We start from the raw sequence: 18024 nt of genomic DNA, 5'->3' as shown, positions 1-18024 counted from the left end.
GGAGGAGGTAGAGGAGGAGGAGGAGCAGTTTATTCAGTCATCTTGTGTAAATTAATGAGAAAAGATGAATTTACAATGTAGAGTTCGACAGTGCAGAGTTTTACAGTGTAGTTTAATAGTGTAGCATTCATAGTTTAGTTTCATAGAGTAGAGTTTTACAGTGGAGAGTTCACAGTGAAGAGATTAACAGTGTAGCCTACATTTTTTAGTGTAGAGTTTACAGTGTAGAGTTTAGTTTTACAGTGTATAGTGTCTAATGTCAGACAGACTAATCAGGTTTGATGTCAAAATCAGATGTTGGTTCATTGACAGTGTGAAATTCAGTGGATGTTCAGCCAACGTTCCGCCGACATTCAGATGATAGTCAGCCGACGTCAGGTTTTGGCTACTTATTCAGCTGTCATCAGTTATTCTACGTCACACTCACACTGACTTTGAATTTTGGTCACATGACGTCATGACCTACATTCAACAAAATATCAATGTCTAACTGACACTGGTGGAGGCATTCTTCAGGACTGAGTCTGAGTTCAAGCAGACACCTCATCAATGAAACTGATCAGAGACCACAGACCTCAGAACAGCTGATCTGATCATCTAATCAATAACTAAACTCTTATCTCTCTTGAAGACCACATGACTCTGTTTTACTCTGATGTTACTGCGTGAGCCGGATTCACACCAGACCCAGGACCTGGTTCAGGTGTCAGACGTTCAAATGCAGCGTCACCTTCACAAACCTGAATCAAACCTGCCTCCCATCCCCACCCCACCCCATCCCCTGTTTTGGCGTAGTGGGAGGGGCTTGATGGGAGGGGCGAGGAGCGAGTGATATACACATAATTTGCATATAATTTGCATACTAAGAAATCGCATCACTCTGGCTGAACCCACCATCCGCTCACCTACATGACCGCACATGTAGAGGATGGCCTCAGTTAGTTCACCTGGAACTCCCTGGCCACAGGTAAGTCTGTTTCTGTTTAAAACCGGGCTGCGTTGAAGTTAACTTTTAACAGATGTTATGCTGTTTCGAAGGGAGTGCTTGTACAGCACTTATTCACCAAATACACATACACACTGAATGGTTAATGTTAAGATGTTAGTTTTCCCTGGACTGGTTTGTGAGGGAGAAAAGTGGTTTTTGCCTTTCCTTTTGGTAAAGAAGCCAGGAAATGACCTGCAAGTGGGGGGTTAGCATATGATTAGAAGTTTATTCATAAACATTATCAAATTCAACTTCCCATCAAATGAGTCCAATATGAGACATTAATCACAAATAAATTCAAAAACCTGGTCATCTCCTCATGCACTGTTTGTTTGGGGGGTTGCCCATGTCGATTCAGCTGCTCATGTGTCGGCACTGAATTGTGCTGCGCTGGGGTTGGATGCTGCTGAATATTTTGCATGAGTACGTTTATGAGACCGGCGATGACACTGGCCTCAGGCACCTACAGAACAAAAGATATCACGGAGCGGAAGACTCAGCAACCATTAACCATAGGTTAGCCAGCTGACTTGTGTTAGCTAATGTTAGCACTTGCTCAAGCAGACCAAAACAGCATAACGTCCGTTATAAGATAACTTCAATGCAGCCCAGTTTTATGTGAAAAAACAACAAAAAACAGCAGCAGAGAGAAACAGACTTACCTGTGGCCAGGGAGTTCCAGGTGAACTAACTGAGGCCATCCTCTACATGTGCGGTCATGTAGGTGAGCGGATGGTGGGTTCAGCCAGAGTGATGCGTTTTCTTAGTATGCAAATTATATGCAAATTGTGTGTATATCACACGCTCCTCGCCCCTCCCATCAAGCCCCTCCCACTACGCCAAAACAGTGACAGAAAGATGAAACTGAAAACCAGCCACAGAAAATACTGACTGAGTAAAAAAACACTGTCACTGAAAAAAGGCAGACATGAAGAAAAAATCAGGAGATTGGCATTGAAAAATACATCATAATGCAAAAACATCAAAATAAAATACGGTAATAAGATTGTAAGATTGTAATTTTTTTTGAATTTCTGTGATTTATTTCTCAGTGGATTTTTTTTCAGTGCCTATACTTAGTTCAGTGCCAATAGGCCTACACGTTTTTCCAAACCAAGTGTTTCAATGCCAATGTTTCCTTATCCAGTTCAGATTTTATTTTACTGTCACTGTTTTAGCCCTATATTACATTCACAAAAGCTCGTATCTCTACAAAGTGAACTCTGTTATTTCAGCTGCAGGACCATTTTACAAACAGATAGAGATAGAAGGTTTTCATCTGACTGTGACCTAATTGTTGAGTTTGTGGGGGATCCTTTGATATGGACTGGATCCTGAATCAGATGCAGAGTCCGGAAACACAGAGGTCAAACAGCTCAGAGCCTGACAGAAGTTACAACCCCCCAGAACCCAGAACCAGATCCCGGAACCCAGAACTTGTGTCAGCAGCTGCATGTGCGCCATGCGTTACACAAACCTCCAGACACCAAACAGGTCAAGGTCAAACAACCGACCTCACACACAGACCAGGACAGACCGGGCTGAACCGGACCTTGTCCCTGCTCCCGGAACGCAAGTGCAGTTCTAGAGGTAAAGATGAGACCCGTACCTGCACGAGGAGCGGCTCTCCGTGTTCGATGACGCTGAGGACCGGGATCTCCAGGAACGAAGCTATGAAGTCCACCTGTAGCAGCTCGTCGCGGTTCTGCGGGAAGGCCAACACCGCGGACACTCCCTGCACCACCACGCCCTGACACACGCACCGGAACAGGGACTCCGGGTCCGCGGCAGCTGGCTGCCGGGACACCAGCTCCAGGCTCAGGTTGTATGGCAGGAACTTTTCCCGCTCCCGGTCCGGGTCCGGATACTGGTCCCGCTTCAACGCGGCAGCGGCGCGATTCAGCGCCGCCTGGACCTGAACGCGAGCCGCCCGCTGCGCCGGCAGGAGCGCACCGACGCGCACCGTGTGTCCGATCTGCGCCAGGACGTGGCACGGCTGCGGGTGGAGGAGGCAAGGTGGCACGAGCAGGAGCTGCAGGAGGAGGAAGGCTCGGAGAGTCCGGGACCAGGAGGAGGAGGAGGTGAAAGACATCCTGCTGCGCTCTCAGCATCGCTCTGCCGCTCCTCCGTTTACTCCTTCTGCTCCGCCGAAACACCGAGAAGCTGCTGCTGCTGCTGCTGCTGAGGGGAGACTGAGGGGGGAGGAGTGAGGAGACGGGAGGGGAGGTGGCGTCCCAAAAGCAGGAGGTGCAAGGGAGGAGGTGGAAGAAGAACACGAAAAAAAAAGAGGAAGATAAAGTGAGGGTGGTGGAGCAGGGTGAAGGAAAGGAGGTGCTAAAAGGGTGAGGAGGTGTAGAAAGAAATGGAAGGGGGGGTAACAACAAGGAGATGAGCAGAAGAGATCAAGAGAGGAAGGGGTTGAAGAGGAGGAGGTGGAAGAGAGGAAGTGAAAGTGAAGAAGAGTTGGAGGAAACGATTAGGAGGAGGTGGAGTTTAAACGTGAAAGGGAGAGAAGAGAGGAGGTGTGGAGAGGGAAAAGTGAGGGTAGGGGTAGTAGAGGAGACAGATAAACTTAGAGGTGATGATGAAAGTGAGGAGGAGGAAAGGTAAAGGAGAAAGAGGTGAAGAAGAAGTAATAAGAAGAGGAGGAGGATGAGGTGTCATCTCTTAACCAGGAGGTTCAACAGAGGAGATGAGGAGAGGAGGTGGAGGGTAGGAAAGGATAGGGGGCAGAGAAAATGTTGGGAGGAGGAGAAGAGGAGTTGTGGGTGAACGTTTTATTTTGTGAGACTGGTATTCCTCAACCTTTCAGAATAAAAGCAAGTCATTACAACTGTAGTGTAAGTTACTGGCAGTGATGTAATTATCACAACAATAATAATCAATCACATCTAAATTATTCTGATTAGTAAATAAACTTTGTTTTCACATATCAATAATATGATAATCACACAGTGTTACTGTGTTAGTCACATGACTAATCAGAAATCAATAGTTTATCTGCGAGGATAATCAGGTTGTCAATGAGACAATGTTACAGATCCGGAAGTAACAGAGCAGAGTGTTACAGGGCAGAGTGTTATAGAGCAGGGTGTTATAGAGCAGGGTGTTACAGGTCAGAGTTATAGAGCAGGGTGTTACAGGTCAGAGTGTTACAGGTCAGAATGTTACAGGTCAGAGTGTTACAGGTCAGGGTGTTACAGGTCAGAGTGTTATAGAGCAGGGTGTTATAGAGCAGGGTGTTACAGGTCAGAGTGTTATAGAGCAGGGTGTTACAGGTCAGGGTGTTACAGGTCAGGGTGTTATAGAGCAGGGTGTTATAGAGCAGGGTGTTACAGGTCAGGGTGTTATAGAGCAGGGTGTTATAGAGCAGAGTGTTACAGGTCAGGGTGTTATAGAGCAGGGTGTTATAGAGCAGGGTGTTACAGGTCAGGGTGTTATAGAGCAGGGTGTTATAGAGCAGGGTGTTACAGGTCAGGGTGTTACAGGTCAGAGTGTTATAGAGCAGGGTGTTACAGGTCAGGGTGTTACAGGTCAGGGTGTTATAGAGCAGGGTGTTACAGGTCAGAGTGTTATAGAGCAGGGTTTTACAGGTCAGGGTGTTACAGGTCAGGGTGTTACAGGTCAGGGTGTTATAGAGCAGGGTGTTATAGAGCAGGGTGTTACAGGTCAGGGTGTTACAGGTCAGAGTGTTATAGAGCAGGGTGTCACAGGTCAGGGTGTTACAGGTCAGGGTGTTACGGGTCAGGGCGTCATAGAGCAGGGTGTTACAGGTCAGGATGTTATAAAGCAGTGTGTTACAGGTCAGGGTGGTTGCCATTTTCAAAAAGGACACTGCAGGGTGTGCTCTCATTATCAAGGTATCGCACATTGCTTAGCCTGTGGAGAAAGCTGATGTCACAGTGTTAAAGGGGACTGACTGATTGTCAAACCTCAGATCCAGGAGTAATGCGGATTCCATCCTCCAACAGTGGACCAGCTCTTTACCCTGGCAAGGTTACTACAGGGGTCATGGGAGTTTGCCAATCTATAGTCTACATGTGTTTTGTAGACTTGGAGAAGGTCTACGACCCGGTCCCTCAGGGGATCTTGTTGGCGACACTGCAGGAATATGGTGTCCGGGGGTCGTTACTACGAGCTATCCGTGCCTTGTATAGCCAAAGTGAGAGCTGTGCCCTAGGCCATTAGTCAAACACCTTCCTGGTGGGTATTGGTCTCCACCAGGGTTTTCCCTCGTCACCAATCCTGTCTGTGATTTTGGAGGACATGATTTCAAGGTACAGCCAGGGGGAGAAGTGTTTCGGTTTGGGAGATGATGTGCTTTTGGCCTCATAAGACCAGCACCTTCAGAATGCACTGGGGTGGTTTAAAGCAGAGTGTGAAGCGCTTGGGATGAGAGTCTGAGGTCTTGGTTGTCCAACAGTGGACAGCTCTCTTTGGGTTGGGGTGAGTTTCTGCCCCAAGTGAAGGAGTTGAAGTATCTCAGAGTCTTGTTCATGAGTGATGGTAAGATGGAGCAGGAGATCAACAGATTTATCCATGCGGCGTCAGCAGTAAAGAAGTTGTTGTACCAGACCATCATGGTGAAGAGGAGCTGAGTCTGAAGGCAAAAGGTGTCTGGACTCAGCCTCAGAGATAGAGAGAGGAGCTCTGACATCCAGACAGAGCTGCTCTGGAGTTGCTGCTCTTTCATGTCGAGAGGAGCTGGTTGAGGTGGTTAAGGCGTCTGGTCTGGATAGTGGACAGTGGAGGTCTTCCATTAGAGGTCTTCCAGTTGAGGTCTGCCGGTGGAGGTCTTCCGGACACGTCCAACTGGTAGGAGGTCTGGGGGTAGAACCAGAACATTCTGGGAACTCCTCAGGATCCTCCAGGAGCTGGAGAGCAATGCTGGCATGTAGCACGCAGCTGCAGGTGTTTGGGGTTGTTGTGAGCTAGTTAAGGTTAGTAACAGTTAAAGGGTAGTGACGTTAGTTACGGGTGTCTGATGGTTGTTAGGGGTTAAGTTTAGTTGAGGGTTACCTCAGGTTAGCTGGGGTTAGTTAAGGGTAGTTAAGCGTGCTTGAGGGTAAATCTAATTAATATTAATTTACCACAGGGTGGTTTGTGGCAGGTTAGGGTTGGTTAATCGTGGGTTAGTTAATAGTAAATGGAACTAGTTGAAGGTAGTTAGTGATGTATAATAAAGAGTTATGGTAATTGGGGTTTGTGAAGGGTAGCTGGGCGAGTTGGTATGAGGTAGTTATGAGAAGTTAGTGGTGGTCATGGGCTAGTTATGGGTTAGTTATAGTTAGTGATGGGATGATGCATCACAGGTTCAAACAAACAGCAGACAGAGACTTTTACAACAAAAGGCTTTTATTTTATAAACAACAGAAATCATCAGAGACAGAGTGTGTGTGTGTAACTATATGTATATGTTTATGTGGGGTGTGTGTGTGTGTGTTTATGTGGGCTTGGTGAGTAGCTGACTGGAGAAGTCGTACAGATCTTTGTTAATTTTCTTCAGAGTCTGAACTTCTTCTTCCAACTCTGCAACTCGAACCTTTGTGTTTTCACCGTCACCGAACACCGACTGGAACACACACACACACACACACACACACACACACACACACACACACACACACACACACACACACACACAGACCATTTAGTACATCAAAGAAGTACACCCACTATCAGACTGTTTAAGCTGGTTTAACGCATTAATTTGTTTAAAAAAAAATTTCCCACCTTGTACTATTTGTGTATTGGTCTGATTTTAAAAGAAAGCCCTAAGCCCTGCCCCCTCACCTTGTCTGTCACAGCATTCATCAGAGAGTTCAGCCTATCAGCTTTCTGCAGGTATGTCGCTTCTTCCTCCTGAAACCGCCAAAATAAAACCATCAGAGAAATATTTCATATTTATGGATAAAACAACATCTGCAGTCTGAAACTTCAAAATAAGACGCCACACTCACACTCCAGTGTGTTCACACCGACAGGTACAGGAACATGAAGTGAGCCCGGCACAACCCTAAACAGTCGCCATCTTGGCTACGTAAAAGAGGGCTAAGGGCCACCAAAAGTTTTTCAAACTTGTGAAAACAACAATCGCGGGGAGGACAGGTCATCTGCGCCGATGGCGGCGTGATTGCCATGTCACATGACACAGAGGAAACAGGGAAGTAAAACGTTCAAGTCAAGTGACCACAACAGCTGACAGGTGACGACTGTGGCCACATGATAATCGCTGTGGTCAAACTGAGCCTTCTCTGATTCGCCACACCAACAGATTAAAGTCATTGTTCTGTTTTTATTGTTGTGATGATACTTAAAATACCAATAAATATATAGAAGAATAAATAAATAGATTTTAACAAAGTAAAGTGCTGCAGACAATGTACAGTTTTTATTCATGCAAATATTATTTATATCTTTATATTGTTTTACTCTGTGTGTGTGTGTGTGTGTGTGTGTGTGTGTGTGTGTGTGTGTGTGTGTGTGTGTGTGTTGTGATAATCTCAGTTTTATGACCGTCTTAATATGCAAATATCCTCCAACATTATTTGAATCTGATTCATGTGTTTTTATTATTCAGAGCTCTGACTGAAATTTAATGGGTGAGGGAGGGTTCAGGCCACCTGTTGCTGATTGGCTCAGACTCATTCACAGAGGCGGGACTATGGAAACACAAAGCAGACAGCTGGAGATGACTCACCTGTGCGTAGAGACCAAGCCGGACACACACCTCTCCTGATTCTCCATTGTCACCCTCAGAGGCGTGTAGGTGTCGGCTGAAGCGCGGCAGCGGGACAGCCGGCCGACTGTCGGGCAGGAACATGTTAGCAGGAGCCGCCATGATGACGACGTTCGTCACCGAACCTGAACACACACACAGGAAGTGATGTCAGAGGACTACAGGTGTCAGTATGTCCTTTATCAGTTGTCAATCATGTGAAAATATGATGATCTCCTCAACAGGGTGAAAGACCATGTTGTTTACTTCCTCCTGAAAGTTTCGAAATAACACCTAAGTCAGTTGAACCATAAACTGTGGAACTGGTTCACAACTGAACTGGCTCTGAATCAGTCTGAGTCTTAATGCTGAACAAAGGAGGATTAACGAGTTTGTTATTAAGTCCGACTTTCTCCGAAAGTGAGACAAATTCAGAGGATGAAACATCGTAAGGTCGACCAGTTGTCAAGTCATCAGGTCACGAGGCTGTCAGGTCGTCTCTGTGACCTCTGACCTTAGAGTCTAATCCTCCTGATCCCCTCATCTAAACCTAGAGTCTAAGAGAAGCTGAGAAACAAACTGAAGTTACAGTTTCATCACAGTCAGACTGTACATGAGACTCGTTCAGTGATAGGCCCATTACTGTCAGACCTCTACAAACAAACTGTACATCCTGTGTCCGCTGGAGAGAGGCATTGCACTCTGATTGGATGGAAGGATCAGTTCATTCTCTGGTCTGACAGGCAGACGGTCACTGACTGACTGGATCACACACAGTTAAAGTCTCTATTCTCTGTAGAACCAGTGTGACAGAAAGATGTACTGGTCTAACACTAAAGACTGTGGTCCTCTCTGAGGGAGAACTCTTCTGTCCTTCAGGTTTCTGAGAATATCTGAGTCTTATTGACTAATGAGAGACAGATGTGAGATGATGTCACTGACATCACTGAAGTGCCACTGAGTAAGAAAAGTTTGAGCTGGTTTCTGGTTTGGCTACGACTGTTCCGTCTTTTCAAGGAGGGTTTTGTTCCTATATGGCATGGTGCAGGTCAGAGGTCAGCTGACACATGAGGTCACGTACTGGTTCCCACCTGTTGTCAGGTCGATGCCACATTCACGTCACATGGGACAGATCCATGTTCAGAATGAAACAGAGAAAATGTCAAAAATAGGATGAGTGACTAATCTGTGACCAATCAGCTGATGGACTGATGGTCATGTGACGGTTAAATACTGTGTCTTCCATTAAAACAGTAAAGTTAATACTGTATCCTCCATGATGGTTATGTTTAGGAACCTTTGGAAAGAAAAACCTCCCGAACAATTCGTCTTGTAAAAACATCTGAACTTGTTAGCAAAGAAATAACTGATGGTACACATTACTTATGACCTCAGTGACACGTAATCAATACTTTATGATCAGTCCTCAGACAGGCAACATTTCTTCTGTTTCTAAAACCTCAACATTCAGTTTAATTCCTCACAAACATGAAGTTCAAAAGATCACGTGAAATAAAAACCAAACAAAGAAGTAAAGCAGCAGCTGCTTGAATTTGTGAAAACACCAAAATGCCAGCCACAGACAGAGGCTCTCTCTCTCTCTCTCTCTCTCTCTCTGCCTTCGATCAGTAAATCAGAGCTGACGAGGCGACACTCTGCCAGGCTCATTTCACACCAACAAAAGCTCAAGATCACAGCGAGGAAACAACGCGTGGGAGTCGATTTACTGCTGCTCACAGAGCAACAACCTCCAGCTCAAATCCCTCCACAATACACACCCAGTTCAGCGGAGGAGGTTTTCCTGTGGCACTGAGCCTCAGCCCGCTGTCACTCCAACTTCCTGCCTGGGGAATTTTCAAATTAATTTCCCTCAGATTACAACAAGGATCAATTTAAGAGGCCGCGAGACAACAGACCACTGGGGGACAGGAAGATGTTGATAGTAATGACTGAAGGAGAGGAGTGACCCTCGCTGTCAGACGTCTAATAATTAAAACAGGAGGCTGCTCATTTACATACATCAGCATTAACATGGCCGTCGGACAGGACCATCCACCAGACCACTGAAGAAAGTACAGCTCGTTTAATTCCTCCATCACGAGTGAGACTCGTCAAAGTATTTTATAAGTGTTACAGTAAAAGTATTTCCTGTAGTTATAGTATCAGAGTAAAAGTACTTCATTCAGGTGGAGCTGCTTTATTTATGTCATATACACTAGACCAGTGGTTCTTAACCTTGTTGGAGGTACCGAACCCCACCAGTTTCATATGCGCATTCACCGAACCCCTCTTTAGTGAAAAATAAAATATGATTTTTTTCAAATTCAAGACAGATATGTTTTTTACTGGTACACAAAATAAGCCGTGCATGAACATCACCTTGTTCAAAGAACAAAACCAACACAATGCATAAACTCACAACAAATTACATACCTGCAAATCAGTGTGACTTCTGCTGTTGCCTTTGAGAGACCAGTTCGACATAGTTAGTATGGATAAAATATTAAAGATGTGTATAAGAGACAGCCCATGAACTGCTGAGGTCTCACTCTGTTTTATAAGGATACTTAAGAAGCTGACTATGTGGACTTGAGGTTAATATCCCAAAACACATTTCTCATGAAGTTGCAGTGAGTCAGACTCAAAGCAGTTTTAATTCACACCCCACCAGGTGTCAATTCATTTTATTCCAGGTGAGAGTTTAGTTTAACAATGAGCTCAGTTTATTAAAATAACATCTAACAGCCCGGTTCCTGAGACCAACTCTCAATCACAGTCCATGGTCATCATCCAGAAGAGAGTGTTTTCGAGGAGGTGAGTCCAAGTGTGATTATGAGGTGTGTTATCCAGGTGATTCCAAGTGTACTCTCCAGGCGTGTTCTCCGGGTGAGTCAGCCTAGTGTAACAGTCGGTGTGTAGCTGACTCAGTATCTGCAGTGTGTTGGCAGCTCCTCAGCCTGGAACTCTGTCAGATTTATGTCTCCATGTTGGACCAGATTTGGACCATTAGTGTAATTCCAGCAGTTTCAGCCAAGCGGCCAATCAATATTTGTAATTGAGTGGGAGATAATTAGCCAGTTTCTATTACCACAACAAGCAGGAAATATACTTTCACTTTTCAGTACAAACCCTCCGTCAGACGGTGGTTTTCTTCAGAGAGGAAGCTTTTACTCCTGATTTACAGCAGAGGACACATTGGAGTGAGAAAACCTTTTAACGATGTGATAAAAACCAACCTGGACAAACCATAAAGATCATTTATCTTTAAAATACTTCAGATCTTCAGATTCAAGCTCTTCACAGTCTGAAAACATTTTCATGAATTAAATTCAGAGACAGCAATTAAACAAAATGTTATATTTAACCATCTAGAATATAAACTGGTGTAAGGTTGTTAAGACCTGAAGCTCCACTGTGACAACTCAGCATTCAGCTATCAGGAACCAGGTCCCAGCCTGGGTCCAGGAGGCAGAGCCTTCAGCTATCAGCCCTGAACCAGGTCTTAGTGATCCCTCCTCACTCTCCAGGCAATGTATTGTGTCTCTCTCTCTCTGCTCAACACCTGCTACTAACATCATTATCATTATTATTATTCAGTTCAGACAACTTTATTCCCCAGCTTCCCAGTCCATACATTCAGTCTCAACAGACGACCAACCAATCAAATATAGTTAAAATGTCAGAGGAAACATTAAAAGGCATGGGAAAAGTTACAATAAGTAAAACAATAAATAAAAGCAGTAAATACAACAACATCTCTTATGAATTACTATAAAATAATAAATATCTAAAATGAGTATTGTCTGTGTTGAGCAGCCTAACAGCAGAAGGACTAAAGGACTTAGAGTAACAGGCACATCTTAACGTCGGAACCGAAGGTATTGGAGAGAATTCAGTCGAGAGAATGTTTCAGCCATCTGTTTCTCCCCATGGGAGCCCAAGTTATTCTTATTATCATTATTATTATTATCAATCACTATGTCCCACCACTCTTTTCCTCTCTTTCTCAGTTAGGGGTGAATGATATGAAAACATTTTTTTAATCATATTGTGATACGAGGCACGATTTCAGTGGCATCAGTAGCCAGTTTAGTGAACAGAGGAGGGGCAACAGCAATCTGGACCAGCTGCAGGGGTCCGAGGACTAGGTGCATTCTAGTGTGATGTATTTAGGCAACTTTGTGTGCTCGGTACTGTCCTCCTTATTCTAGAATGATGTGTTCAGGTCCCCTTGGAGCTGTCAGCGTCTCTCTCCCAGTCATTGGTAGTAATGAGTGCTGAGATGAGGAGCAGTTCAGTAGGTGTCAGAGATGGTTGCCAAGTGAAGAGGTCTCGCTCCGACGCCTACAGGAGAGCTGGATGTTTCTTAGTAAGAGTCACACAGATCTGACACGTTGAGACTCGACAGGCTCGAGGTCACAGCAACATTCGGCTCTGCAGCACTGCACAAGTCAAACTGTGGAAATGATTCTTATCTGTCATTCTGATGAACTCTGACTGAACCTCACGCTTTACATCTGTTTATATACACCACTGAGGAGTGACGTTATTCTGTGATTCTGTTTCAGTAATTAATAAATAACATCCATCTTTCCTGTCAAAGTTCATCAGAAACACAGAGATTCAGTTTTTAATAAAAAAGAAACTGGAACCAGTAAATGAACCAGTGAATGTTGTGAAACTTTAATGGACACAATCAGAGGTTTTTGTAGACTAGAAGCTCTACAGTGTTCTCCACACAGGGACTACATTAGGACAGACCGTTCATGTTTGGATTACGGATGTAAAGGTGAACTGGTACGATCAGAAAACTAACAACAGTCAAACTGACAGCTACACTGATACACAGCCACAGATCTGATCCAAATTCATCCTGAAATCCATCGAACATTCACACAAACTGTCAGTCTGAACAGCTCTCTGCATGTTTCCCAAGATACAAATAATCAGTTCATGATCAGTTCTGAGCTGACACAATATTAAACAGCAGCTGAGTGGATCCAGATTCACTGATCAGGGTTTAGTTTCTGAGTTTTTCTCAAACACAGAAATCAGACATGTTTTATTTATCAGCACTTGCATGTTTGAGTTCACGTGTCTGTATCTCAGAGGACTAAAGTCAAGCACCGACATCAGAATCACATTTTTTAATGTGAACTTTAAAATGTGGAGAACGTTTTTTTTCCCCACAATAGCAGATGGAAACACATTAATAACCTCCCCTGAAGGCGGAGGTCCAAAAACTTCACCTGATGAAGCTCATGTGATATGATCGAAAGCCCCAGAACAGTGAGAAGACAGTTGTTGCTGAAAGAAGCCCCGATGTTTCATCATAGTCTGAGACAAAGGAAAAATCAGCTCACTGTGCTGAAGTTAATCAGGTTACAATTTGAAATAAACTCTGTTACAGCCAGTTCCTCTGGTATCTGTTGGTATAATCTGATATTAGTTGGTGGTATTTCAGGACTCTTGATGGTATTTGATGATATGTGGTGGTATTTTCCCAACATGCAGACAGATGTGAAGTAGCTGAATCTGTTCGGCTGAGACGAATCAGTTTGAGGCGCTGCTGTCATGGAGGATGAAGCTTTTCTTTTAACACTCAGTCTGCTTTTATTGTGAGAAGCGGCGGCGGCGGCAGCAGAAGGAAGTCTGAAAACGTGACGGAGGCGGGGGACAAGTCCGTCGGTCCAGCCAAAGGAGGGATTATCATCTCCTGACGGTCTGTTTGAAGTGAGACGGCCCTCAGCACAGAGAGGATTTGGTTAATTACAAAGTGCCAGTCATGATCACGGCGGGGCGTTTCTTCTTCATGTTCCTGTCAGCTGCTGCACGATTGCTTATTATGAATGAGATGGGAAAGTAAAAGCTCCTCCAGAGACACGAGGCAGACGGGGTCAGGCGATTCATCAATAAACCAGCAGCAAAAGCAGAGGAAGAATTACCTCAAGCACAGAGGTTAAATTCACCTTCACCTCTCTGATTCAAATCTGTACTACTGATCTTTACTGTCCCACTGAGGGTTCAGACCCTGACCCTCACCCAGCTGCTGCACCACCACAACAACAACAACAACAACAACAACCAAATACATCTACCAGAACAAACCAGTCAAACACAGAGATGGACATTAGCTCCAGCTGTGATCACTGGAGGTTACATGACCCTGGATCAGTGAGTTAATCAGTTAATGAGTTTGTCATGGATGAGTTTTAAACGTGTAAATTTGAGACACTATCAACCAACCACCTGTTGAACACAGATGAGTCTTGTGCTTTTACTGTGAAGGAACTGCATGGCTTTTGTTCTTGAAGACCTGTGAGGGCTTTTACTGTGAATATGACGGATTTTCCTGTTCCTTTTATTTTGAAAGTGCTTGATAAGTTTTTCAGTGAGGGAACTCAAGGGCTTTTATTGTGGGCAGCTCAAGGGTTTATACTTTGACACAGATGGAGGGCTGTAATTTTGAAGGACTGCGAGGAATTTAACTGCAAATAAGCTAGAGGGCTTTTATTTTGAAAGTTGGACAGATTTTCCTGTGGGGTAGTTGGAAGGCTTTTATAATGAAAGAATGTGAGAAATTTTTCTGTGAGGGAACAAGGGCTTTTATTGTGAAGTAGTTGGAGAGCTTTTGGGCTTTTACTGTGAAGGAGCTGCACTCTGAATGTGTAAAACAGTTTTATTGTTTTGTGGTGTGAAAAAGAGATGAGTGTAGTGGCAGTTGGGGGCTTGTTGGTTTTAGATAAACCAGAACCCTCAGTACCAGGGCTCAGGATGAGTGTAGGTCCAACTGTTTGATCATGACTTTTCTTGAGGACATCAGAACGACCTAAACTCAAATGGTCTTGGTTGTTTGTCACTGATGATGTCACACTAATGAGCAGGGCTTACCTTTGTGGGTGAGGCAGCGGATGCTTTGTTTGCTTTGGATATCCCAGAGTCGAACCGTCTCATCGTGAGACCCAGAGGCAAGAAGAGTTCCATCCATGGACACTGAGAGACAAGTCACCAGGTTCCTGAGAAGGACCAGACAGTTCAGATCACCTACCACCCTGACCAACAAAGATCTACAACCCCCATCAAAAAACAGCTACAACCAAGAGCTATAAACCCCAAGAATCTGCGCCTGTATCTCTGTCTGTGTACGAAGGCTGTGTCAGAATAAACTGCTGTATAAACTGGGTTTACTTGTCCAGGTACAAGCGCGCTCACATGAAAGAGGCAGATCTGTTAATATTGGCAACATCTTCAGAACCATGAATAAAGTACTTAATATGCGAGGAAACACTGATGCCTACAGGTAAGTTTGGTTATAACCACGTCCAAGTGATATTCAACAAGGTGAAATGTAAACAATATGACCACATGACTGGAATAAAAAGAAATATTTCTAAATATAATTGCAATTAAAGTCAGATTATGGATATATTTTATAGGATATTGACAGGTTTTGATCTGATTCTCTAAGTTGACCTGGGCCGGAGCAGGTTACGAGTTCAGCATCAGTTACCATGGTGATTCATCACAGTAACAAGTGAACCACCGTCGTATGACTAAAAACCCAGAGTTAAACGTGAAGTTACCTCGATAACCTCTAATCCTGCTTCATAATACAGGCCTCTAGACTGTGACCACCGTTTCATAATGAACTGAAAATATTTTTACACTCGATCTACCATGTTGCTTTGCACCGCTGCTTCATTGTGGATCTTTGTGCATAGACTCACTCAGCCTCTCTTTGTTCCACTCTGTCCTTCTCTCTTTTGGAAATTAGTGGTGAGGAACATCCCTAATCCTGAGTCCCTATTGTCTCCATTTCTTTGTCTCTGTAACACTGTGTCTACGCAGGAGGCGTTCAGGTGCAGTACCCAATGTAGGTCATCTCAGTGCCAAACACACTCACTGTAGTTAAAGTGTAGAAGTTGTTTCCGGCCACATTAAGACAGACTGGAAAACTCAGTGTTTCTGCACAATAGTTTTTTTTCATTCTTGCCAAACACACTGTTTATCTCTTTCCTCAGTGGCTCAACAAATTTGTCTGGTGTTTATTTCACTCTGTGCCAGTGAACGAGGAGGAAGACCTTTTGTTTATCACCATGAACACACAGTACGATCCAGAAACAGGCTTCAAACCCAGACCAGGGTCATACAGGAGCCAAGAGAGAAGATCCTCACTTAACATATTCAAAATGTGATGAACCACTGACATGAAGAGTCAACGTTTCAGTACAACAGTTGCCAAGTTTTCTTACATTCCACAGAGACTCTGATCAGCTCATGAGCCTTAGTAAACTTCCTTTCTGTCCACCTGTTTCTAACAGCCAGGTAAATGTCTCTTGACATTAAAGGGTTAGCCACATTCACAACATGAAGAATCAAACTGTTTAACATGACTTAACATATCTGATGCTTGTGTTATTTGTCCTCTGAACTGTAAACCTCTCACTGCCACATACATTATGCACATTGGGAATGATCAGGTGCATGTGAATCTGGTTTCACCTGTGTCCTTTGAAGACCTGGTTTCCATCGTTGTCGGACTGGAAGGATTTGTCCCGACTGAGACTCTGCAGAGGAAGCAAACAGTTTGAAACAGTTAATCTTTATGGACAGCAGAGACAGAGAGCAGCTCAGCCTCATCAGTCTAAGCTCTTCTTCTTCTTCAGTTTAAAGCCTGTTTCTGTTTTTATATTTGCTCCAAGTCTTTGAACTGATCAATCAGTTTGATCAGTTACAGACGAGTCAGACCGATCAATACGCCCTGCTGATCAGCATATGATGTCATCTCTTTTGATCAGCCAATCAGAGAGCGGAGGACAGGTTCAGACAGAGGATGGGACTCAAATGCAGATTGTTACAGTTTGTGACGAGCTGAAGTGAGACCAGACCAAAGACCGAATCAGTTCTGGTTCAGGTTCAATGAGTCGTAGTCTGAGAAGCCTCAGTTCAGAGAACAGAGGTTTAATCCTCCGGGGGGGTTGTTTGGGGATTAACTCAGTAAAGCTTTGAAATGTAAATCTGCTGTGAAAAGAAACAACAGTGTTTGAGTCAGAAAGAAGAAGAGATGGATAAATGAAGACACTGATCATCACCAACACTCTGAGATTTAACCTCATCAGACTGTTCAAATACAATATCAAAACTCAATATCACACACATTTCACTCTGTAACCAGTATCAAACTCTGTGGGGCAGAACACACCTGGTCTGAACAGGATGTATAGGTGAGGTAGGATCAAGGGCTGTAGAGATGTAAACTCACCTGGCTGCACAGAGACACCTGGAAAATGTTTCCGTCACTTCCTCCACAGAACAGGAAGTACTCGCAGGGGTCAAAGGTCACAGACATGATTTCTACGTCAAACAGGACAGACAGGAGCAGCTCACCTGAGGACAACTCCCACACCTGGACAGAAACATCAGAGACTCTCAGAACTTCAGAAACCAGCAGCAGCATCATTCAACATAGCTTCCAGAGAAACTGGATGCCGGCAGGACGTCAGCGGTACTTCGGCAGGACAGACTAACCACTAACACTCAACTGTGTAGTGGTGGAGTGGGGTGGTGTAGAAAGGTGTAGTAGTGGAAGGGGGTTGTAGAGAGTTGTAGGTGCAAAGACAAGATGTGGTTGGTCTTGCTGCCAGTTAACCTTCAACCCCCCCCCCCCCCCCCCCCCCATCCCACTGTTAGAGAGCTGCTGGCTCTGCTCGTGTCTCTGATCAGTTAAAGTGCAAACTGCGGCGAAGCCTCGACAATCCGTTATGATGTCACAGAGCAGTGACGTGTCATCACTGAGACTCCTGTGATTTATGTCGGAGATTTTACTGGAATTAAAAACGGATCTCAGGACAACGAGAGGGGACGCTACCTGTTCAAAGGGATTAATCATTCTGATCAGAGTTGATCAATGACATCACAGTCACACTCATGAACAAAAAATGAACAAATGATCAATTAATCTGAAACTTGACATATAATAAAGAAGAACCTCTCCATCCAACACTTGTCTTGTTTTTAACTGTATATTTACATATGTATATATGTATGTATATCTGTATATATATACACATATATATATATATATATACACATACATATATACATACATATACATACACATATACATATATACATACATATACATACACATATATATATACACATACATATATACATACATATACATACACATATATATATATATATATACACATATATATATATATATATATATATACACATATATATATATATATATATACATATACACACACACGCACAGAGACAGATATATATATATATATATATATCTGTCTCT

The 18024-nt window shown here is 43.9% G+C and overlaps 2 protein-coding genes across 2 annotated transcripts in view; both read right to left on the bottom strand.

The window, feature by feature from the left end:
- Positions 1 to 2441: 2441 nt before the first annotated feature.
- LOC147818079 (glutamate receptor ionotropic, NMDA 3B-like) lies at positions 2442 to 3366 on the bottom strand. Its single transcript, XM_087178749.1, has one exon. The coding sequence runs from the start codon at positions 3078 to 3080 to the stop codon at positions 2490 to 2492; it is 591 nt and encodes a 196-aa protein (XP_087034875.1). The 5' UTR covers positions 3081 to 3366; the 3' UTR covers positions 2442 to 2489.
- Positions 3367 to 6325: 2959 nt separating this feature from the next.
- The window catches only part of wdr18 (WD repeat domain 18), a 16150-nt gene continuing 4451 nt past the window's right edge, over positions 6326 to 18024 (bottom strand). Inside the window, exons 5-10 of the mRNA XM_023424185.2 lie at positions 16969 to 17112; positions 16209 to 16273; positions 14598 to 14722; positions 7689 to 7852; positions 6782 to 6850; positions 6326 to 6560 (exon numbers count right to left, since the gene is read on the bottom strand). Coding sequence (XP_023279953.1) covers positions 6432 to 6560; positions 6782 to 6850; positions 7689 to 7852; positions 14598 to 14722; positions 16209 to 16273; positions 16969 to 17112 — 696 coding nt within the window. The 3' untranslated portion in view covers positions 6326 to 6431. The remainder of the gene's footprint in view (positions 6561 to 6781; positions 6851 to 7688; positions 7853 to 14597; positions 14723 to 16208; positions 16274 to 16968; positions 17113 to 18024) is intronic.

This window comes from Seriola lalandi, unplaced genomic scaffold (genome assembly GCF_002814215.2).
Source record: "Seriola lalandi dorsalis isolate HSWRI2012SDOR001 ecotype SW California unplaced genomic scaffold, Sedor1 jcf7180002054722, whole genome shotgun sequence".
Lineage (NCBI taxonomy): Eukaryota > Metazoa > Chordata > Actinopteri > Carangiformes > Carangidae > Seriola > Seriola lalandi.
This window is presented reverse-complemented; position numbering and strand designations above follow the sequence as displayed.

What these genes read in the sequence shown, in the direction of transcription:
- LOC147818079 (XM_087178749.1), bottom strand. Translation starts at nt 3,080, where the DNA reads ATGTCTTTCACCTCCTCCTCCTCCTGGTCCCGGACTCTCCGAGCCTTC.